Here is a 23559-nt window from a genome sequence, read left to right on the forward strand (position 1 = left end):
ACATACTGTATTTCAAATGGAGATTTTATGTAAGCTTATTTTTATAGTGATTCCAAGAGTAGCTGCTCTGCTTTTTATCTATGCAAACTGGAAATAAAGTAGGCACCCTGCCAGCTCCCTGACAGCAGGCCGGGCCCGGGCTGCCATGGGTAACTCGCACAATGACATCTAAGGGGTCCAGAAAAGAACCCTGACTAATGGCTTTTGGATTCCTTGTGACCTTTGATCCTCAGTGCCTTAGACCAAAATAAATGACCTAATTTCAAGAAACTACATCCAGCCTGTGAACTCTAATGAGTGAGAGAATTTACCCACTAAGCAATGATTCATAGGTATGTGCTATTCGTAACAATTCTTTAGATCTTAACCCAACTAGAGGGAATATACTTTTCGGATGCTCACGTTTTCCTTGTATGTTATCTGCTGCTTTTCCCTTGCTGCTTTTAATATTTTTGCTTTGCATTTAATTTTTGTCAGTGTGATTAATACGTAACTGGGTGTGTTCCTCCTTGCGTTTACCCTGTATAGGACTCTGCGCTTCCTGGACTTGGGTGACTGTTTCCTTGGATGTTCAATTTTTAAAACAAATTCACCTTCCAGGATGCTGTGAAATTTGAGAGCGCCCAGGGCAGATAAAGTACACAAGGCAGCGGAAATACAAAAGGATTTCCTGGAGCAGACTGAAGTTGGCAAGTAGGATTAGGAACAAAAGCATTTCTCCCTCAAATGTATGTATTGTGGGGCTTCCCTGGTGGCACAGTGGTTGAGAGTCCACCTGCCGATGCGCCCCGGTCTGGGAAGATCCCACATGCCGTGGAGCGGCTGGGCCTGTGAGCCATGGCCGCTGAGCCTGCGCATCCGGAGCCTGTGCTCCGCAATGGGAGAGGCCACAACAGTGAGAGGCCCGCAAAAAAAAAAAAAAAAAAAAAAAGTATGTTTTGTTTCCTTAGTTGGTGATTCTCTTGCTTCCTTACTGACAAAGGCTACCAGATCTGGAGGTCCAGACTAGGAATTCGGGAGCTAGTACAAGCAATGAACACACTGCCCTCTCCCCATGATAACTTCCATGACTGACTATCATTGCCAGAGCCCTGAAGCCACATCGTGGGGGAAGGGTAAGATTCTGTAACATTCAACCTTCACTCATCCTATCACACAAGTGTACTGTCAAGAAGCCGCAAAGAAAAAGTCAGTATATCTGCAGCGTCCTTGATCTATCAGAAGCTTTCTGGGTATTTGAGAGACCCAGGGAAAACTCTGTGATATTCATTTAGGGCAGTGAAACTACCCTGCATGATACTATAATGGTGGATACATGTCATACATTTGTCCAAACCCCTAGAATGTACCACACCAAGAGTGAACCCTGATGTAAACTGTGAACTTTGGGTGACAATGATGGGTCCGTGTAGGTTCATCAGTTGTAAGGAATGTGCCACTCTGGTGGGGACAGAGGGGTGCTGATAATTGGGGAGGCTCTGCAGGTGTGGGGCAGGAGGCCTATGGGAAATCTCTGTCCCTTCCCCTCAGTTTTGCCGTGAGCCTGAAGCTGCTCTAAAACATAAAGTCTAGCTTTTTAAAAACTCTTTGGTATTTAAGAGAAAGTTCTTGTACACTGAAAAAGAACTGAAGTTGGCAGAGGAAAAACCAGACACTTTAGTCCGAGAGACATTATGAAAATAATGTGTTGTTTCAACATCAGAAGAAAAAAAATCCAAGCATTAAAAATCAAAGATGGGGCTTTTCTGGTGGCGCAGTGGTTGAGAGTCCGCCTGCCGATGCAGGGGACACGGGTTCGTGCCCCGGTCTGGGAAGATCCCACATGTCGCGGAGCGGCTGGGCCCGTGAGCCATGGCCGCTAAGCCTGCGCGTCCGGAGCCTGTGCTCCGCAACGGGAGAGGCCACAGCAGTGAGAGGCCCGCGTATCGCAAAAAAAAAAAAAAATCAAAGATTAAGAAAAACAGTCATCTTTCCATTTAAAAGCTGTCATGTGGCTTGTGCTCCTGAGATCCTTGCTATGCAAAGTCTGGTCTGTGGACGAGCAGCAGCGAGCTTGTTCAAAATGCAGAATCTCAGGCCTCACCCCTCTGAGAATCTCCATTCAAAAAAACCATTCCCAGATTAATTGGAATGCACACTAAAGTTTAAGAAGCACTGCTCTGAAGAAGCAAAAGAACCTTCAGTTCTGTAGTAATTTCCATTTCCCAACTTTTTAGATGGTAGACTTTCATTTTTTTTAAACTTACCATTTACACCTCAGTTTAACCTCCAAACGTGTACACTGTTAAATCTCCTGATACAGCTTCAGAGGAATGTTGTAATTACTACTGCTGTGTTGTATGAAGATTAAAATCAGGAAAATACCTTCCATTTAGAACCTACAATCATTCTACTTCTCTCCATCATTCCAACCTAGCAATGTTTCCAAGGATTTGGTTCATCACAATATCACCTTTACATACTGATTTTCAAAACCCAGAGGCAGGCTGGCCCCTGTCTGCTTAGTCATGGGCAAAAGAAGGTAGGAATGACTGTCCGAGTTCACTCAGCATAAGAAGATAGTAAACAGGACACTTCAAGCCAACCCAACTCTCTTTTTCTGCAACAAATGGCACCTTCTCCCCAAAGAACCAGCATAATGAGTTCAACCCTCCAATTCATTTTGGTGTGGAAGCCAGCTGTGGTCCCTGAAACCAGTACTTAAGTACACTTTGCCTTGCTTCTCTTCTCATCTTCCTGTCTCTAGTAATCAACAATCCAACACTGGGAGCGTATTTCCACCATTTCTCTTGACATTGGTAATGGGAACCATGGATGGGAAAATGCATGCTCTGTGATGCTACCAGAAGGCTGGCCTTCTCATTCTCAGAGGATAATACCTACCATTTAGAACATTTCAACAGCCTGAAAATTCCCCACGTTGTGACGGTCAGCCTATGTGACACGTGATCCATGTTGGTACAAGTGTAAAATATAGCATCTAGAGCCCTGGAGATGAACTGAATTCTAATGCCACATTTTAATGGTATTTTACAGATTTTTCCAAAGTCTCTCAGCATCTACCCCTTAATTAAATCTAATTTGGTTTCCACGTAGAGTGTTATGGAGCATATTCACTTCACGATCCATGGAAGCTCGATATACATCATCTTTACCTCCCAACTACAGCCTTATGAAGATGTTTTCATGTGGGAACATTCGGAACTGATTTATGATTGCTATTGCAACAACTAAGCAACTCATCTTCCAGTATAAATGTATCACCTAAGAACAACCTCACTGAAACATATAAATTCCATATATATTTAAAAATATTATTGTCTGTAATACAATAGAGCAGAATGTTTCAAAGCCTATAACCTTGCATGCAGAAGCAGTTTTTCAAGCATTAATACTTAAATGGGTCATAGACACCACATCTGTCATTCTGTCCTGAAGTCTATGAGGCAAAACCAAGACTATGCTGGCCTATTGATTTTTCTAGCATTTGCTTTAAATTTACTTAACCATTGAGAAATCCATCAGTACATAAAGGGCAACTGTCCATTACTGCCTCATTTGCAGACATTCCTTCCCCTCATTTTTGGTAAATATTTCCCTTACACTGCTATGTGTTTACAGTGTAAAAACGAATTAGGAAAGTGCTCACACCTGTTTCTGTTCAGTAACTGCTGCACTGAGGTATATGTAACGTGCTTAAAGACAGAATATCTAGACATTATTACATCTGTGTGCAAAGGGTGGTAAATTAGGTCCTAATTACATTAACAGGGATTCTGCCTCCCAGCTTAAATTTTACATGAGCGCTCTGCAAAAATCCAAAAGCTCTGCAGTGGTTTCTTTATGAGCTGGTGATTACAGCTACTTCCTATGCGGTCACTAAATATTCTGTTTACAAATAAATGAAGAAGCTTTGAGCCAACTTGCCAGGGTCATAATCTGTTTTTTTCTCCTCCCCCTCCCTCTTCGCAACAAACCCTCGCCCCATATGCATGGCAACAATCAGAAGCCCTGGCTTCATCTAATTACTCCATCACATAATTTCACAAATTGCTTTGTCACCGGGGAGCCAAGTGCAAAACACGCTCACAGTGGGATTTCAGGCAGCAGCTTTCATTTACTACTCATTCCTTGTTAAATTAAACACGAAAACACGAGTTGTGTGAAAGAAGTCAAAAAGAAGGCCTGCAAACGAGCCAGACAAGTATATCTCCTATTTACCATTTCTCCAAATACGTCGTTGGCAACAGGCATTGTGAACAGGAGTATCCCCCTTGCTTGGCTGGCCCATTCCTAGCTCGATATAGCTGCTACAATAGACCACAGCCGAAAGGTCAAGAGCAAACAGGCTTCTCTGGAAAGTAAGTTTCATCACGTATCAACAGGAAGCCTGGGCCTATGGTAAAAAATTTGACAGACTCAAGCCTCTATTCTTTACCCTTTCTGCTTTCTGAAGTGCCTGGCCATGATCCTCACATGAGAACGTGTACCTGTTATTAGATGAATGATGTTAAGCCCTTTGAAGGTACAGACAGTATCCCATATTTCCATTCTGGCTAGAAGGAAGGAACCCGATTCCACTAATCTTTAAAAGTTCTCCAATGGAAAGATCATCAATCAAGTCCATACGGTATTAGATGTTTTCCTTTTAAGTATTAATGCCCTGCACGTTTCTGAAACACATCAAGATAAATGCTCACCCATCTCACTAAGGATGTGGGTGGAAGAAAAAGAGTGTACGGTGGGTGACATTACTAGAGGGAGTGAACCTGAGGTTATACCCCTCGAAGCTGACATTTTTATGTCAACAACTAAACACAGCCACTGGTAATTAAAGGTATTTCTCTGCAGCTCAGGAGCCAGCAGGGTCAGGTACCATTTTACACCACAAACCAGTCCTTTATGCATGTAGATTTACCAGCATTATCTGCACAGGGAGAAGAGACATTAGCAGCAGCTGTCTCTCTGCTTTTACACTGAAAAGTCTATTCATACAGACAGGTGGAGTAATTTAAAAGCCAATGTGGTGCAATTTTGATGTGACTAATGTCACTGCCTACTAAAATGCCACCATTACCACTGTTTATGGAAACATTACTAAAATTACATTTTATTCAAAAGAATTTTAGGGTTCTGGTTATTACTAGCTTGAAAATGATCAGACCTCAGTGTCATACCCCAGAGCGGTGGCTTAATTCTCCAGGCTTTAGCAGCCTTCTTTGCTGAGAAACGACAGTTGGGGTGTAGTTTCAAGAGTAATTGGGGCTGCATAAGCAGTTTCCCCTATCTCCATAAAGCAAATGAAAGACATAGCTCTTTGGCGTCCTGAACATGTGACAGGCAAAAAATCTTCAAGGAGCTAAATTCTGTGTTCGAAGGGTTAGTCACGACTTGCATGAGGAGAGATTCCCCAAATCACTATCACACGTTGTTAGTAATACACACGGCTAGAGATTTACCTGTTTCCATAAGGAAGGAGGGACAGTTAATGTTTAAAATCTGAAATTCTAACAATGTATAAATGATCACAATTGCACAAAATATCAATAGCAGCAGCTATGCCTTCTTTATGCACAGATGTGTCTGGAAAAAGAATCTAGATGCGAAAGGACCTTCCTTGACACCCCCCCCCCCCCTTACCAATAACCATCAGGTTGCACTATGAACTTTTGTGCCAAACCTTCTGGCTCTTATTTTTATTTAAAAAATACTAATCAGCTAGCTCATGAAATGAGATTATAATTATACCCTTGAACTCCCATGACGGTGATTTGATTTGCTCTGTGTTTGGGAGGCAACATGGTAAAAAGCACATGGAAATTCAAGGCAGGAGACCCTCCCTGGTTGCAGCTCAGCCAGTTCCTAGCTTTTGACCCTGAGAAAATTCATTAACTTCTCTCACCTTCATTTCTGTCATCCTGACTACCTTACAGGATTGTCTTAAGAATCCAGTGTATGTGAAAAGATTAAACTACAAAGCACCACAGAGACATAGATTATAAGTTTATTTAGTCTTTTGATCAATTTTTTCCTTCAGCTGTTAACAGGACAGAATGATCCAGTATCAAAAGAGCCAAGCAATTAATGGATCATTTAAAAAAAAAAACTTGGTAAAAGTAACATTATGTAGGCAGGAGATAATTGCATTTCTTTTAAAAATGAAATCAGCATTTTTGTGGAGTTCCTCCCCCAAGAAGTTTGGGAAACTGACTTTTCTTTAAATACGGGACAGGAATGATTCCTAAGCTTCTATAAACTGCAATAGAAATTTTCTACACTCATTGCTCTTTCTTAGAATGAGTGTTCCTATTAACACCTCCTGGCCTCTGGATGTCCCAAGAACTTCCTAGGACACCGAATTCTCAAAGGTCATTCGTGTCATGGGAGAGCGCGTGGGCTCTACAGGGATGCTAGCGACAAAGTTAATGTGAAAACAGACAAAAACTGATCGCAGAATATTAAGAACTGAAAAGCAAAGGCACCTAAATGGTTAAGTTCATATATATTGCCCCATTTTTTTTCTGGAGAGATAATACCAGGAGGACATTCAAATACAAGCAGTGATTTAAATCAAACAAAGGTCTCTATTTCAGAAGATTTTGAATAATCCATTATAAAACCAAGTAACTTGTGTCTCATTTGAATATCAACTAAGGGTGCTTGCATTTATAACATCAAGTTACTTGAGGCCTATCTTTTCTTTAGAGTGTCCAAAGATAGAGCAATACTTCTTGTATTGGGAGCCACACTCCTTGGGCTATAATTTGCTGAGTGAAGGCATTTTGCAATAGCAAGAAAACACAAAATCTGAAAGGTCTCTGAAATGTTAGAAGATCGCCTGGCGTAATTCTTCCAGCTACTCCTCTGCTCTTGGAGGCTGCCCACAGGCCCACCAGGAAGTGGATGCCTTATCTGAGTGTTCGAGGGCTCTCTCCTGCCTCCTGACACACTGAGCTGAGTATCCAGTCCATTGACGAAAGCCACCTTTCCCAGGCTCAGGACTCTCAAATGGAAGGACAAGCAGTATTGAAACACCAGCACGTTTGTCCATAGCAGTCATTTTGCTGTAAATCCGCACAATTACTATCATTACTACCTTGGAGCCTTAATAAAGCGGTTTTTGCTGTCTCATGGCATTCAGTATACCTCAGGTAAGCTTGGCCCATAACCAAGAGGGTATTGTGACCATTGCAATGTGGTCTCCACTCTTGGCTTACCCTCTGGCATTGGCTTCCATCAGCAGAAACAGAAAAATTTGAGCCCTGAACATAGCTATTTAGGGGATTAAAAGAAGTAAAATGGATCAGTTTTTCCCATCAGGATTGGTACGGATGGCAGGGGTTCAGAGAGATTTGTCTTACAGAAAAATGCCCAAGTATATAGGGACATATATGTACACAGAGTCATAATCACACTTCCGTAAGAAAGACTGAGATGTGATGAGGATATTTCCAGTTAAGTCAAAGTCTCCTAAATTACATGACATATAGATTTACTTCCCCTGGCAAAACAACCAATCAGCCAAACCAAACCAAAACACTGGAATCCTTCCTAAAACAAAACCACTGGATTGTCTGTCCATCAAACCTCCGTTCTTTAAACCAAAGTACCTTCACTAGGAATCTTAAACACAGAAAGTAAAAAGCCAAACCTATGTCACAAAATATTCCTAAGGATTAGACTGAGTTAGTTTAAAAAATACGCTCACACATATGTACGTGACGCTCTAATTTTAATCTGAAAGATAAATTGAGGAGGAGCTGTTTCATATTCATTGACTGAGTTTAGCGTTTTATCTTCAAACATGTATCATCACTAAGAGGTATCAGAAGACAGGACATTGATATATGCATCGAAGTGTAAATGGCGAGCTAATTTTCCAACAGTTATGTGCATGGGCAATCATCAACTTAATAAATTGTGCTTATATGGGCACTTCTGTTTTGAACCTAGTCCTTCATTGAATCAACCCGATTAAGAGCATATCAGAAAACCTGGGCTTCCCTGGTGGCGCAGTGGTTAAGAATCCACCAGCCAAGGCAGGGGACACGGGTTCGATCTCTGGTCCGGGAAGATCCCACATGCCTCGGAGCAACTAAGCCCGTGCGCCACAACTACTGAGCCTGCGCTCTAGAGCCCGCGAGCCACAACTACTGAAGCCCACGTGCCTACTAGAGCCTGTGCTCCGCAACTACAGAAGCCACCGCAGTGAGAAGCCCACGCACAACGAAGAGTAGCCCCCACTTGCTGCAACTAGAGAAAGCCCAAGAGCAGCAGCAAAGACCCAATGCAGTGAAAAATTAATTTAAAAAAAGAGTATATCAGGAAACCAAACTACAATGTATTTTTAACTGAGCCTTGGAACCAAAAGGAAAATTTTAGAATAAGCTGACAAATTGCCAGCCGGACGCTACAAATGCCCCTTATATAAGGCACCATATAAAGGCACCAACCATCAGTGAAATGAACAAACCATTTGCCTGAGCACAAAAATCTCAATCACACCCCGAAATTCATACAGCCCCAATCCGAGTTCATCTGCTTAAGAGTCCTCTGCACCTGGATAAATGAACACTTTTAAAGTTGGACTTTTGTTTTTACTTTTGTTTTTCTCCCCCAATGCCTCCTCGTCAACCGACTGTAATTCCCCCAGGTCAGAGGTGCATAACTAGGATGGGGAAGAAAGGCTGGGGCAAAGCGAAGGAGGTGTGCGGGAGGCTGGGAGGGAGCTCTGCCAGGTCACTAATGGCCTCTGGGGCAACAACTTGGAGAACAGGCTGATGCTTCGCCTTTGATCTTCTAATTCACAATGATCATTAGTATTAACTCCGATTCTTCTGGGTGAAGAATTCCAGCTGTAGCCTTTTCAGTTTACCTGACCTAAGAAAATTCATCACCCATCCCATTAGGATTTCAATAACCAGCTAAGAAAAAGAAAAAGGCAGTTGCTCCAGAATCTAGAAACCACTCGCTTCATTATTAAAACAGGGTTCATATGATGTATATTACAGAAGAATTAGGGCATTCCAACATTACCTCCAAGTCATTAAATAATCTATTCCATTCTCCTCCTGAAACAGATGACTCCCAATTGGGTAAAAGATATTCAGGGTCCTATCTAATCAAAGTTGAAATATGCTATCTCCAAAGTAGCAGAGATCTTTTAAAATTAAGATAGAGAGATCTGTCATCTAAGCCTGTATTGATTTCGGCAAAGCCAAGCTCTGACCATCATCATGACTAAAGCCTGGGAAAGTGACTGGTAACCTCGTGTAAGAAAAAAAAGTAAGAACTGTGAAGATATTCTTCTTATGTATTTCGGAGAGCTCATTTTTGTTATGGGACATGGGCATCTGAAAGCAAAAAGAAATCTTCTCACTCCTTCATACTAGTTTTCAAGTATCTTAATTTAATAAGGTATCTGTAGATACCACATAATGAAAAAAGGATCAATGTTAGCTGCCAGCTCCACAAACCACCCTCCTTGGCTCAGGCATATGAACACGGAGGTCTAGTTAGGACTGTCTTTCCCAAACACTTTGCACTACCCTGATTGACATTTTAGGTCAAAGTTCAAAAATATAGTCTTCCTGCCTTGCTACCTTCTTAGAACTAATGGTAGCTGAAGGATGCTAACTGGTAAGGCACAATAAGAATATTCACTGTTAAAACTGGCAAAGAATAGTGGTGAGGGATAGGAGGAGATATAGAAATGGCAGGAGAGGAGCAAATTCCATCTGCTACCTAACTACGTGCCTCTGTATTAGTCCTTATCTCTGTGTCTGCCTTTTGACTTTCCACTCACCTTGATCAACAAAATGGGTTATCTGGATACCAATGAGAAGTACTTTTTCATTCTAACAATAATTCATAATGTTTAGAGCGCAGTTCTTCCAAAATTGCAGGCAGAGATTTGATACTAAGACGTCTCCACCAGATCTTGTTACCAAAAGCAAAAACCAATGAAACAACATCTGTCTCTTCTAGAGCATTCACTTCCCAATTCAATTCCATTTACTCCATTCTTAGAGTGGCGGACCCGCAGGGCACTTTTCATCTAATAGTGTTTCTATGGCAATGCCATTCTCAACCTGGAAGATTCTACAACCCCTCACTTTGGCTTTATCCGCATTAAGAGGAAAGTCTTCTAAATCAGAAATTGAGACATAAATTTCGCTACAGAAAAAAAAAAGTATTTTCCAGGCTAGAAGCTGAAATAAAGAAAACAAAATCAAATAGCAAAATGTGTATATAACCTAGAAACAAAGTTTGTCTCTATAGTACCCAGTGGGTCCTCAAGGTCAGTGAAAGGAAGAGGAATCCAAGAGAATGTGAATGAAAGTCAATTCACCTTCAGGATCACCTCTCCTACTGGTCAATGCCGAATGAGTCACACCTTGAATGGTGTCTTCACCTGAATTTGCAGGTATGCATTTTAACAACCTCAACTCTCCCTAACTTTTCAGGATTCCTAGAGTACACAAGTTCCATGCAGGAAAATATGTCACTGCATATTTTCAATAAGAACCATATTAACCCCTTTTCTATTTAGATTATATTTAAAATTGCAATATGTTAGGGTAGGAAAACAAAAAATGACCCTTGATTCTTTACCTTAAACACTGTATTTATTCCTTCTCTTCATTTTTACTAGCCCTTAAGCAGATATCTCTGTAACGCTATGTAGCAAAATAACCAGTAATATGCAAAACACATCCAGCTTAAACATTATGACATAGCAGGTTATATTTACAGCTGGAATAATGCCCTTAGGAAGGAAAAAAATCTTGATGTGGCATATGCCCCTGAACTGATCATGACTATATAGTGACTCACACCCAAATATTAAGTACTTTCTAATTGTTTGCAGTAATTTGTCTTCAGGCAAATGCAAGCGTTTCTATTAATACATCCTTTTATTTTCTTTCGAATTCTCTCTCATTATCTAAATAATGTCAGTCATTCTTTTCAATTCCAGGGAATAGTTTCTTTCAGGAGAACTTCTCTAGCTATCAAAACTGGCAAAGGTTCAACTAAGTCTAAGGTGGAAATTCACATCACTGAAATTTCCTTTTACCCCATAATCACCAAAGTTTAAAACCTGTTTCCTTTTTCTCTTATTGTTTTTATTATATACAAGTATGTCCAGTTTAGCTTGCTAGAGACTGTGAGTCCAAAAATGAAGCTTTAGTTCTCTCTTTGGAGTAGTAAAAAGTGCTACTGATTAAATCTACCTGTGACCAACTACAGAAAGGCACGTTTTTCTTATGCAGCTGGGGTGCAAATCCAGAAAGCTTTTTTTATTCAGGGCCTATTCTACTCCTCTAACAAACAAAGGCTGAAAGCCCTTTCAAAGGCAGCTTTTTTAACTGAATAAACTCAATGAAAAGATTGACCCATTTATTTGAAAAAGAAAAAAAAGATAGCAATTTGCTTTCCAAAAGGTGTATGAGGTTTTATAATATACCTTTGGCATTTAAAAAATTAGTTTTTTTACAATTTGCTAATAAATTGTGATTGCTATTGTTTTAATTAGCCAGAGTTTCAGTTGCTCTTTTATATTTAGCAAGATTTCATAAAGGATCTCCTGGATAAGTTGTATTAATCATATAGCAAGAATGTGATCATCTAAAATCTGTACACAGTCTTCCAAATGAATTGTGCATCCCTAAAGGCCTCTCAGAATTTGAAATAAATTTACTAAAGAATTAATACTGAGATAACAGTAGTTACTTACATTTGGACAAATAATAATAAAACTCTCTTTATACGTTTTCTCATAGTATTTATTATAATCAGCTCTTGACTATAAGTATTACCTAAACAGTTTATGCATTCTTTCAAGAAGTATAATGAGACAAGGAGAAGGCTGGAAATCTATCTACTCTTGCAATTGGAGAAGAGGGACAGAAGGGAATCTTTCTCATTGGAAGAAGGAAAGGGGGAGAAAATTTAAATATATCTCCTCACTTTGCTTTTTAGATGATATTATGAGAGCTTCTGCTTTTTAGAGACCGTTATCATCATCAATATTTTTTTGTATGAGCAGATGGCAGTAGAGTGGGGAAGGAGAGTGGAAATACCCAATGGAAACCAGGAGACAACGTCTATGAGCATTCTTAGAATGCCAGGGAGACATGGACAAATGGTTTCCCCCTCAGGGTAGTGGTACAGGCCAGCACCGACCCTCAAACTGAAGGAAATTAGCTGGACCTCCAAAAATCAGACAGTTCATGAATAATTTCTGTTGCAACTGCCCCAATAATATATGGACCACAGAAAGCATTGCAATGCAGGTAAAGTCATGCTGGCTGTTAAAAAGCATTTTGTTGTTGTTCTTTTTTTTTTTTTAAGAAAATAATAGAGCTCTTGGCAAGGTTCTTCACTAGGGTCCGACCTAGAAAACCAGGAAATCTGGTGGATGAATAAAAGAACTTGCTTCTTCTCTCCTGATTCTGTCTGAACTAATATTTGATTATATTTTATTCAGGGGCACCTCAGCTTCGAGTGAGGCCAAAACTCCTTGGCAGACTGAAATGGAGGCTGACGAAGTCTATCTCTTTTTTTTTCTGTTAGTTTAGGAAATAGAGTTTGGTTGTGACTTAGGGTCAACCTGATTTTGTCCCCTCCCCCCCGCTCATCCTCAGGTTAGATCAGGTCAGCTGGTTGGCTCCAGTGACGAAATACCAGCACGGCTGCATCAGCACTTTTGCCCAATTGTCACTTCTTATCTCCCGCTGACTTTAAATGCCGTACTATTTTTATTTATTTATTTATTTATTTATTTGTAGTACGCAGGCCTCTCACTGTTGTGGCCTCTCCCATTGCGGAGCACAGGCTCCGGACGCGCAGGCTCAGCGGCCATGGCTCACGGGCCCAGCCGCTCCGCGGCACGTGGGATCTTCCCGGACCGGGGCACGAACCCGCGTCCCCTGCATCGGCAGGCGGACTCTCAACCACTGTGCCACCAGGGAAGCCCATACTATTTATTTTTCATGCTATGCCCTCTAGACCCTATTCCTTCCCCTCCCATTCAGCGGTGGTCAATAATCCTCAGCAGCAAACTTGCACAAGGCAGATCTCAAACCATCCACATAAATGCAACAAGTGTCAGGCAAGTAAGGGCACCCGAATCAGGTTTCAGGTCAACCTAACATGATGTTAAAATCAGCTAAACCGCCTACATCTTCAAGTAACTACCAGTATTAACCACCCCTAAAGCTGATTCCAAAACTATCAGCATAATCTAATTACTGTTTGGAATCGTGGTGGGAAGAAGTAAAGGAAAGAAACTAGTTTTTAGTTAGTTCTGCCGATCTCGGTTTTTATTTTATTTAGGGATGCTGAAAAATCTGGATTAATTTATAGCCTCGAGTATTACTGGAGGCACAGCCTCTGTCCAGAGGAGCTGAACCAGCTTGGTCTCCCACATCCTCTGTTTGTCTCCCAGTATCAATATAAGTCACTGAGGAACATGGCTTTGAAAGTGGGTGAGGATGTGAGGGTCAATAGGTCTGGACACATTAGTGACAATGCAGAATTAACTTTGATACTGAAGGAGATCAAATGACTTTAAGAAAAGCAAACTCTGCTAAAAATAGTAACATAAAAGGTTTGCTCCTAACATTTCTTTAAAAAAAACAAGATTTTTAACATTCATTCATTTTAGGCTAGTCTATGCTACGACCTGTCTAAATTTGTCCTTTGTCCCTAATATTGAAAGTACCCCTGGCCAACAATTTTGTTGATTTTTAATATATTATTTTACCCATAAATATTCATTTCATCTTCTTCCTTAGATGTCATTAAATCAGTATGCACTTCCAAAAATATCCACCAAAATATTATGATTATAAATATTTTGAACATGAAATCCATTCAGAACAATAACCAAACAAAACAAATCCCTCGTGGCATAAAGCCCCAAACCTCCAGTTTCTCACATCTCCAGGAGAATTCCTGCAGTGAAAACAGCAATACTCACACAGACAATATAAACTGTTACTGGGCTTGAAAAGTCACAAGGGACTACACAGGAAGAGCTGACTCTATATTGCTGTTTTCCTTTACAGTTCTAAATACAGGGACAACTTTCACTGTGCAGCTCTGACTCAGATGAACATTTTGTAATGGCAGCCAGTACATTCAAACCACTTAAGAGCAAATTATGTGAGCAACCTGCCATTGCAACAAGATTTAAATTTTTGCAGACCATTCGCCATAAAGGTCCACTAAAGCACTGGAAGAAATTAAGTCCTTCTCTCTGGGGTTTGTCTGACTTTGTTCTTAGTGGGACCTGGTTCTAGGTACTTGAAGAGTCACACTGAGAAAAACAACATCGTTAACATACATACTTAAAGTCACAAGTGCACATGAACTCCTAAACCTTATAACTTACAAAAGTGAGCAAAATCGCAATAGCAAACTTCAAATAAAACTCCTAATTTGGGGTATGGATCTGTGGTCTAGAGGGATCATTTTTCCCCCCTTCTTTCTATCAAAACTGGTTCATTGTCCATATTTAGTTTACATATGTCATTTAGAATCCACTTACTGTTAGATGCTGGAACAGCCACGCCCTCATGATATTTGTGGCTACTTTGGGAAAGATGCCACGCTTTTTGTGACGCTTTTTGTCCTTATCTGGATCATCATCGTCACCTGTGCTGGGGGAAGCTACACTGTTGTCCAAGCCATCACCTGCAAACATAGTGAATCAAATTTTGACTGATGCTACCTTAACATGCTTTATTCAAATAGAATGCCTTTGGATATAAACAAAACCAAAAGAGCAATATCAATGATTAATAGTTTATTTGGTACTCTTTTCTTTCTTTCTTTCTTTTTCTTTTTTAAGAGAAAGAACAAGGTCTAGGCTCAAAAGTAGTCAGGTCTAAGGAACTTCTTCCAAAGAACATTGGAAAAGGTCAAAGGGAATGGAGGGGAGTATCCAATCTCTTTAGTAGCTTTGTTGCCATGGTAATTATTCAGATGTGGATAGTGGAGACATGTTAAGTGTAACTCCTACTGGGGAGTTAAATATGGTGGAAACCATGAGCAGAGGTGCTGTCCATGCCTGGGTATTCAAATCCCACATAAAGTCATTGATGTCAACTTGTGAGAAGATGCATTTAAGACATCAACTATTTCCATAAGTGATCTATCTTAAGACTAAAGTAGGCCATGGAAATGTAGGTAATCCATCATATAAGCAGTCTGACATACGAATGCTTCAAATAGAATATAATTTTTCTTGTCATAGAAAGAGAGCATAAAGTTTAGTAAGGGAAAAACTCTTGAAATCGATTTTTAATTAGAAAACAATGACTATTTAAATCAAATAAAGTGATGTTAAATGAATAGTCAGTTGGGATTGTATTCCCCTAATAATCCAGGCAGTTTCTGAAAAATTTCTTCTAGATTTAAATTTTTCTCACCGAAAAGTCACCTGCTTACACATTCCTATACCCTGGATACTAATTTTCCATTGATTTTTGTTACAACATTTAAGTTGTTTCTTCTAGATAACTTTTTGGCTCTGTGACACAATAAGATAAAGAACGTAGTATTCCTTTTAAAATGGCATATTGAATAAGATAAAAAAAGAGTGAAATTTCAGTCCATATAATCACACTGTCCAAAACAAGTCATAAGGTACAAATGGAAAGTAAACACTTGGCGTTTAGGCACAAATGTTAAAAGGGAAAACAAGAGTGGACTAAACATGCTACCCTAAAAAGTAGCTTAGCTTTTGTCAAACTGGTACCCCAGCTCTCTCAGTGGAAACTACTGGCTTTTAAAAAGGGACAGGTCGATCTGGGCCCAGAAAGAAGAGTTAGAGTGGCAAGGCTTAACAATGAGCTAGCACACTCCCTGGGTTTACCGGGAGACCCGTGCACATGGCCCAAAGAACGCTGGTAAGACTGCACATAGGAACTAGCCTCAGATTCCTTTGGATCGCGTCATGAATTTCTGTATTCCTTGCTTCTTTTATCTAAATATCCTACACACAAAAAGAATTCTCTATTTTTTAAAAAATTTTATTGATAGTTGGTTTACAATGTTGTGTTAATTTCTGCTGTACAACAAAGTGACTCAGTTATATATGTACATATGTATATTCTTTTTCATATTTTTTCTATTATGGTTTATCACAGGATATTGAAGAATTCTCTTTTGATTTCAGTTATTTCAGTCGAATCTAAAGTAGTTAGGTTGTCATTAATCAGTTGTTCTTAACAGAGTTCCCTCAGGAAACTCCCCCCGCCACCCCTCCCCCCAAAAGAAAACTGCCCCCTGAATTACCTTGACTTGTACTGAGTTGAAGTTTAAAAACTTTGTTGGGTGAGAGACAGACTGATTTCAACATTTCTGCTAGGATGACAGCATATGCCACAAACACAAAACTTTTGCAGAACTTTTCTGTTAAATTTTTGTCAAATTAAAATTCATAATTTCATTGTATTCGACGTTTTGTTGACAAAAATCGTATATTCCGTAAAAGGTCCATGGAATCATAGCTGTGTTCTCAGTGAAAAAGATCATAAAGACCGACAATTCCCAAGCCCTCACTGTATCAATGAAGAAAGTACTTGTGATCCTGCTGGATGATTTGCTCAAGGGGGGTGGTCCAGGCAGGACGAGACACCCACATCCCTAAACTAGGGCTCCTTCCACCGCACTGCACCTTTGATTTGCATACCCAAGTGTTTTTTTTGTTTGTTTTCTTGTGCTTTTTTTGCGGTACGCGGGCCTCTCACTGTTGTGGTCCCTCCCTTTGCGGAGCACAGGCTCCGGACGCGCAGGCCCAGCGGCCATGGCTCACTGGGCCCAGCCGCTCCGCGGCATGTGGGATCTTCCCAGACCGGGGCACGAACTCGTGTCCCCTGCATCGGCAGGGGGATTCTCAACCACTGCGCCACCAGGGAAGCCCTACCCAAGTGTTTTATAAGGAGTCTCCTTGGATTTGCCTAATAAATTCTTAGAAAGTCCAATATTTAAAGAGGCTTTTTATTCGGAGAAGCAATTCACCATATAAAATAACAATTCATTAAAAAAACATGAGAAAAAAAACGAACTCTAAAGCATTTAAATTTTCAGTGGGCTAATCCACTTTCAATATTCAAAAGGTAACCAAGGAAAAGAAACATACTACTTGGTCACTGATTAAAAAGCTTCTGACCTAAGGACACAGTTTTTCACCACCTCGCCCATGACTGTTTTCAACCTTAAAAAAAAAAAAATTGCCTTTCTCTCCATCTCAAAACCCCTTCAGATTAATTTAGCAGGCAATGCCTCATGCCTGCCTTGAAGAGAATTCATTGATAATTTATGGAAATATCTACTATAATCCAACGGAGATGACTTTTTTCCAGCTTTGTGCATCAATAGATAATCAAGGCCTTAAAGCAGCCTTAGCTTCCCATTACCTCAGGCAAAAGAATTCCTGAAAGCGTGCCTTGAGGGCACCTGAATTATATACTGCATTAGGAGAGGAAGGCTTTCTGCATTCCACGTGTAACACTCACCAGAACCTTTCCTGTTTATTTCTGCCATATGAAAGCAGAAGCATTAGGAACAGAATTGTTTAAGTGAAGACTTATGTAGATACAATGGAGAAACCTTTCAAGCAAGAGCCAGATCACCCCCCTTCAGTCCCTGGCAGTGACCTCTCCCGAATAAAGGGTTTCTATTACATCATTAGCTCAAGCCAAAAACAGCCTTGGCTTAATGCTCAGTTTGTTCTTCCTACTGTTTTTAGGCAAATACAGCTACTTTACTCCCATCTGGGAGGGAAATTACACTGCTGGGTTGTAATCTAAGACAAGATTTTCATTGGAAGCAAATGCTTTCAATCCAGTGTAAATACTGGTGCATGTTCAGAAAAGCCTAAAACAATAAACCCTGCTCCTTCCCGACACAAGTTAGGGAAATGGAGAGGATGGGGAAGGAGGAGAGCATAATAAAACAGACGATTCTCAAAGCAAACACTTTCATAGATTTTAATAAATTGTTTAACCTCTTCCACTTTCTAAAATGGAAAATTGATCTCGAAACGTCTCCACCTCAGAGGAAAGTCTCAATGGTCAATTGTACCTTGCACATTTCCATCCACTCTGCAATTTGATACAGTCACCTCTCTGCGGTCTCTGGAGGATTTATTTCCTTTTTATTTTTAAGATCACTAAACAAACTTGGAGGACCGCCGGCTGACCACACGGCAGCAGGCAGCAGCTCTGAGCCACATTTGTAAAATGTCAGCAGTGACTTCATTCCTGGAGCTGACTTCTCCTGCCACCAAATGAAGGCAAACTGAAAAGGTGGAAATAATCATAAAAATGATGCTAGTCCATAAACAAGCTTACAGCCTCATTAGGATAGCAGTAGGCTCCAGTGGGTGATTTATGCTCGTTTTGCTGATGCTATGAGGAAATGCCATAGGGCGACTTTAGCCAATTGCTAATGCGTTCTGACAGCTTCTTAGCAACTAGTGCAAGCAACGTCGCGGCGTTTGCTAGTGACAGAAACCGAAAATGTCATATTATCTGCCCATGTGTCATGAAGTCCGTGTGGCAATTAACTAGCAGGCCAGTGACTGAGGGGCCAGAGGCTCCTGAAAATGGCCTTTGGCTATGCAGAGGCAGCCAACAGGCGCTGAGCCACACACGGGCCACATTCTAATGCAGAAAGCTACTTCCCTGCGACTTCCCTGGCTCTGATGAGACTGGGCCACTCAAATTCCCCCTCGTCCCCTCACTGAAGTGCCACTCCGGGCTCCCTTCCCTCTCTGGGCACTGGCTCCGGCGCTATCAGAAGACTCTAAAGTGATCTGCTTTGATCTGATCGTCCAAATGGCTCCTTAATTGGCACTACCTGTTTCTGTGCTCTTTGGACACTGGATTCAAAGGTGCCAGCTATTTTTCTGCTCTCTCACAAATGAGTCTAAAAGGATTTCAGATCACTGAAGCAGACTCCTGGCCTGTCAGATGGCTGGGAGCAGAGGAACTCTGGGCAGCCACAAAACACTGTTTAAAAAACACCAGGCTTCTAACAAGCAGGGGGAGAATCCTGGCCACACTTTTCAGGTTGCGAGCTCTCGAAACCATGCACTATATGTCAAACTGTCAAACCTTTCAGCGTGGGCCATTTGCCCTTTCAAATAATATTTAAGAATTGTTTTTACAAAATTTTATAGGCCATGGTCTAGTGAAAGAGGCCAACCAACAAAGAAAGGAATTTGTACTACAATTCGTCTATGGACAATTTCTTGTGAGACCTAGGCCCGTCCCAGCGGAGCAAGGCAGGTGACCTGTGACAGCTCCCAGGCTGTCAGAGAGCTCAGATTTCAAACATGCTCAACTCAAACATCCCTGGTCGCCTATTTAAGCATGCCCAGGCATTTAGACTGCGCTATCTCGTGCCTTTCAAGGCAGGATAAAGCGGCATTTATCGTATTCAGTCCATTCAATGGGTCAGACTGACCGTGTCAGCAGGGGCTCCTTCCCGGCAGGTCAACGTCTGACTCCCATTTTTCTCTCCCTCCTAACTCCCTCTCTCCCTTCAGGACCACCGGTCCCAAAAACCTATTCGGAGGGAGGCAAAAACAAAACCCCCAAAAGCGCCTGACATTTACATCACAAGGGCTGGGCACTTCCGGTGGCAGTGGGCCAGCAGGTAGAAATAAAATGGGTTGTCCATCAGAGGGTTCTTTATGCCACAGAGGCAAAACTCCTAATTAGGGAGATGAACTTTCAACTGCCAGGGCAAAATAACATGTAAGGTTGTGGACCCTCCTGTTTTGCTAGAAACCAAGCTGGAAAACACCCCGCTTCAAGATCATTTCATTGACAATTTGGTAGCGAGACTCCACGGTTTCGGGCCAGGTTCTCTGCTTAACCTTTACTTTTCTCCTCTTCGAGCATTTAGAAATAGAGTCTTTGTCCCAAAAATGTACCTAGACTCAAAAATCAAGGCCAGTTATAACCGTATCTTTCGATACTGAGTCAATTCTGTTGTGCCTTGAAAGCCGTTTCAATGGTCAGTGCACAGCCCTCCGAGGACTGTACAGCTCATGTTATGAGGCGGCTACATTTTCTTCCAATATTAAGGGTTTCTGTTTTTCTCTTGTCTGTTTTCTCACATAGCACTTCTCGGTGAGAGAATATGGCCTTTCGTCCCTTAAATGCTGTGTAGAACATTCCCGCCTTTCTAGGGGCCCCTGGTGCAAACATCCCCTCGGTATGGGGAGGTCGGGTTTCCTTTGTAGTCGAGCTATCTGGGTGTGCCAGGTTGCTAGGAAAAATGTAAAAACTACCCCAAACCCACTTCTCCAGATCCTGGCTGTGTCTACTTAGCCAGAAGTCAGAGGGGATAATGTTTCTGTGTTATGTTAAGAGGATAAATGGTGAGAATTATAACAAGCCTTTCTCAGGAACCGGCTAGAATACTTCAGAGGCTTTAAGGAGGTGTTTTGTCTTCATTTAGAGTGTGTAATAGCTGCCAGAATGATTTTTCTAAAACGCACATCTGATCGTATAACCCTGGCACTTAAAATCCTTCTGCAGCTGCCCTTTGCCTTCAGGATAAAGGTCACACTTTTTAGCCTGGCGTAGAAGGCCTTTTGTGATCTCTCTCCGGGGTGTATTTGTTTGCAGCCCGTCTTCTGCCGGTCCCCGGGGGCACCGCACTCGACGCCCTGCCCCCCACTCCAGTCCTGAGCCCACCTGACGTTCTCGGGATCTCACTGCACACACGGATCTCTCACACCTCTTTGTGTTCCCCTGTGCTAGTCCGTTTCCCTGGCAAACTCCTCTGTGACCTTTTAGGTTCGGTTCAACTGCCATCTCCTATAAGGAGTTTTTTTTTGTGTGTGTGGTACGTGGGCCTCTCACTGTTGTGGCCTCTCCCGTTGCGGAGCACAGGCTCCGGACGCGCAGGCTCATAGGCCATGGCTCACGGGCCCCCAGCCGCTCCGCGGCATGTGGGATCTTCCCGGACCGGGGCACGAACCCGTGTCCCCTGCATCGGCAGGGGGACTCTCAACCACTGCACCACCAGGGAAGCCCATCCTATTAGGAGTTTTTGCTGGACTCTAACTCTTTTTAGTAATGCTCCCCAGTCCGGAGTGATTTTTCTTCTCTTGACATTCCTCCACCCAAACACACTTCATACTCTACTAGCACTGTTCATTTCCGTGTACGTCCCCTCAACTTGATTATAGAATATTGTGAAAACAGGGACCTGGTCATACTCCTCACTAAGATTCTCTAACCCCAGGGTTACTCCTGTGTACAGGGTACAGACTTGTCAATTGCTTATTCAGTGAATGTGTGAATGCATCTTTTTTTCACTGTATGGAGAAAACGGTAGTTTCAATTTCCCGCTGTTACAATTCTTTTTGATACACGCCTAAATGAAACTCTTGAAAAATATTCACCAATGAAATTCAATGAAACGTAAGAAAACATTTTTAAAAATGCATTCTCGGGCTTCCCTGGTCGCGCAGTGGTTGAGAGTCCACCTGCCGATGCAGGGGACACGGGTTCGTGCCCCGGTCCGGGAAGATCCCACATGCCGCGGAGTGGCTGGGCCCGTGAGCCATGGCTGCTGAGCCTGCGTGTCCGGAGCCTGTGCTCCGCAACGGGAGAGGTCACAGCAGTGAAAGGCCCGCGTACTGCAAAAAAAAAAAAAAAAAAAAAAAGCATTCTCCAAAGCTGGGAAGTTTCCTTAGAATTTTTAAGCTCATCTTGGACAAGAGATGGACGAAGAGTTAAAGTATCAGACTTCTTTATAATGTTTACCATAACCCTTTAGAAATACACCCCTACTCCCTGCAATTACAACTTAAAACTATTTACCTAACTAAAATTTCTTGCTGTTTCTCCATTTTTCCTGAGTTCACCTTTTAAAAAATAAAGCAAAAGTTATTTGTCTCCTTCTGCATTTTCCTCTCAATGAATTAATTATACCACTCCCCGCACCCTTGACACACCTCTCAGTTTTACCCTAGTAAAGAATCTCAACTGCCTCTAAGCAGACAATTTGACCCTGAGCTCAGACTCTAGACTCACACTTTATAGATACGGTACAAACACAAAACTCTAGAACTGTGGTTTTGCCAAGTCATTGAGTCAGTCTCTCCCACAGCATTCCTCCACACCTGTCTCAGCAATTCTTCAGCAACAGGTTATCTGAGGACATTAATATCTGATACTGTTACAGATTGACATGTCACAGAAACCTAGGAAACATTAGAAAGGTTTTTGCAAGATAAATGAAAATATAATACAACCTCATAAGTCTTATTGAACATTTTCAAAATAAACAGAGTAAACTTTCTATATCTTCAAATCTGAGGCCAACAGACATATGTAATAGTCTAAATCCAATGGTTAACTTCTACATTTAACTTTAATTAGGGTTCTGTTAGCTCAGCCTCCGTTTTGTATCTCTTCTCATCCTGAGGTGTTGAAGGTTTCCTTGTTTTTAGTTCAAAAGGATTTTCAGTTGATCAAAGGTAAGCACACTCTCATATATTTTATTTTACCACCATGGCCTTCCTGAAAATTTTGAGGTAGTTCCTTTGGAAACCAAGATGAGGTATTGTTGGTACCTGCCCTGGCAGTGCTAAGTCCTAGAAGGGGCTTCACAAATAACCAATGGGACAGATATACCAATGGAACGGATTGAAAAGATGGAGCTAAGGTGAGCAGGGGAGAAGATTAAGAAGAGCAAACTTTAAATAAACATATTCTTGGCACTTATAAAAGAAATGTCTAGCTACGCTTCCAATGGTTGGCTTCACAGAGATTCGCTATGAGGCTTTTCCTTTCTAGTTGAATTTAGGCTTGTTAAATAGTGACAGATATTTGTCAATAGCTAACCACTGTGGAATGAGCTCACAGCCTCACTCTGCCCTTTAGTGGACTCCTGACATCACAGAAACCCCAGGGAAGAGATGGAGAATCAGAGCCTGCAGGCAGGAGCTCTCTCTATGAACCTACTGCCCCCTTTTCTAAAGAGTAAATATAGCACTTAAAAGTGAGCTCTGGGGCTTCCCTGGTGGCGCAGTGGTTAAGAATCAACCTGCTAATGCAGGGGACACAGGTTCGAGCCCTGGTACGGGAAGATCCCACATGCTGCGGAGCAACTAAGCCCGTGCACCACAACTACTGAGCCTGCGCTCTAGAGCCCGCATGCCACAACTACTGAGCCCACGTGCCACAACTACTGAAACCCACGTGTCTAGAGCCCCTGCCCTGCAACGAGAAGCCACCGCAATGAGAACCCGCACACTGCAACAAAGAGTAGCCCCCGCTCGACGCAACTAAAGAAAGCCCGCATGCAGCAATGAAAACCTAATGCAGCCAAAAATAAATTAATAAATAACCCCCCCAAAAAAACAGTAATTCTAAAATAAAAATAAAAGTGAGCTCTGTATATGTAACCACCTTTTGTACAACCTGTCACTTCTATCATTCATTCATTCATTTAACAAAAATGTACTTAATTCTTACTATGTCCCAAACACGAATGCCGACCCCCTAGAGACACAAATGG

General features: G+C 41.6%; 1 protein-coding gene across 7 annotated transcripts in view; it reads right to left on the reverse strand.

Moving 5' to 3' along the window:
* Positions 1-23559, reverse strand: part of MEIS1 (Meis homeobox 1) — a 136970-nt gene that overhangs the window by 46465 nt on the left and 66946 nt on the right. For all 7 annotated transcript variants that reach the window (XM_065891754.1, XM_065891750.1, XM_065891749.1 and 4 more), the window contains one exon: positions 14555-14700. In XM_065891754.1, the coding sequence (XP_065747826.1) occupies positions 14555-14700 (146 nt within the window). The remainder of the gene's footprint in view (positions 1-14554; positions 14701-23559) is intronic.

The sequence above is a fragment of the Phocoena phocoena genome, chromosome 14, assembly GCF_963924675.1.
Source record: "Phocoena phocoena chromosome 14, mPhoPho1.1, whole genome shotgun sequence".
Lineage (NCBI taxonomy): Eukaryota > Metazoa > Chordata > Mammalia > Artiodactyla > Phocoenidae > Phocoena > Phocoena phocoena.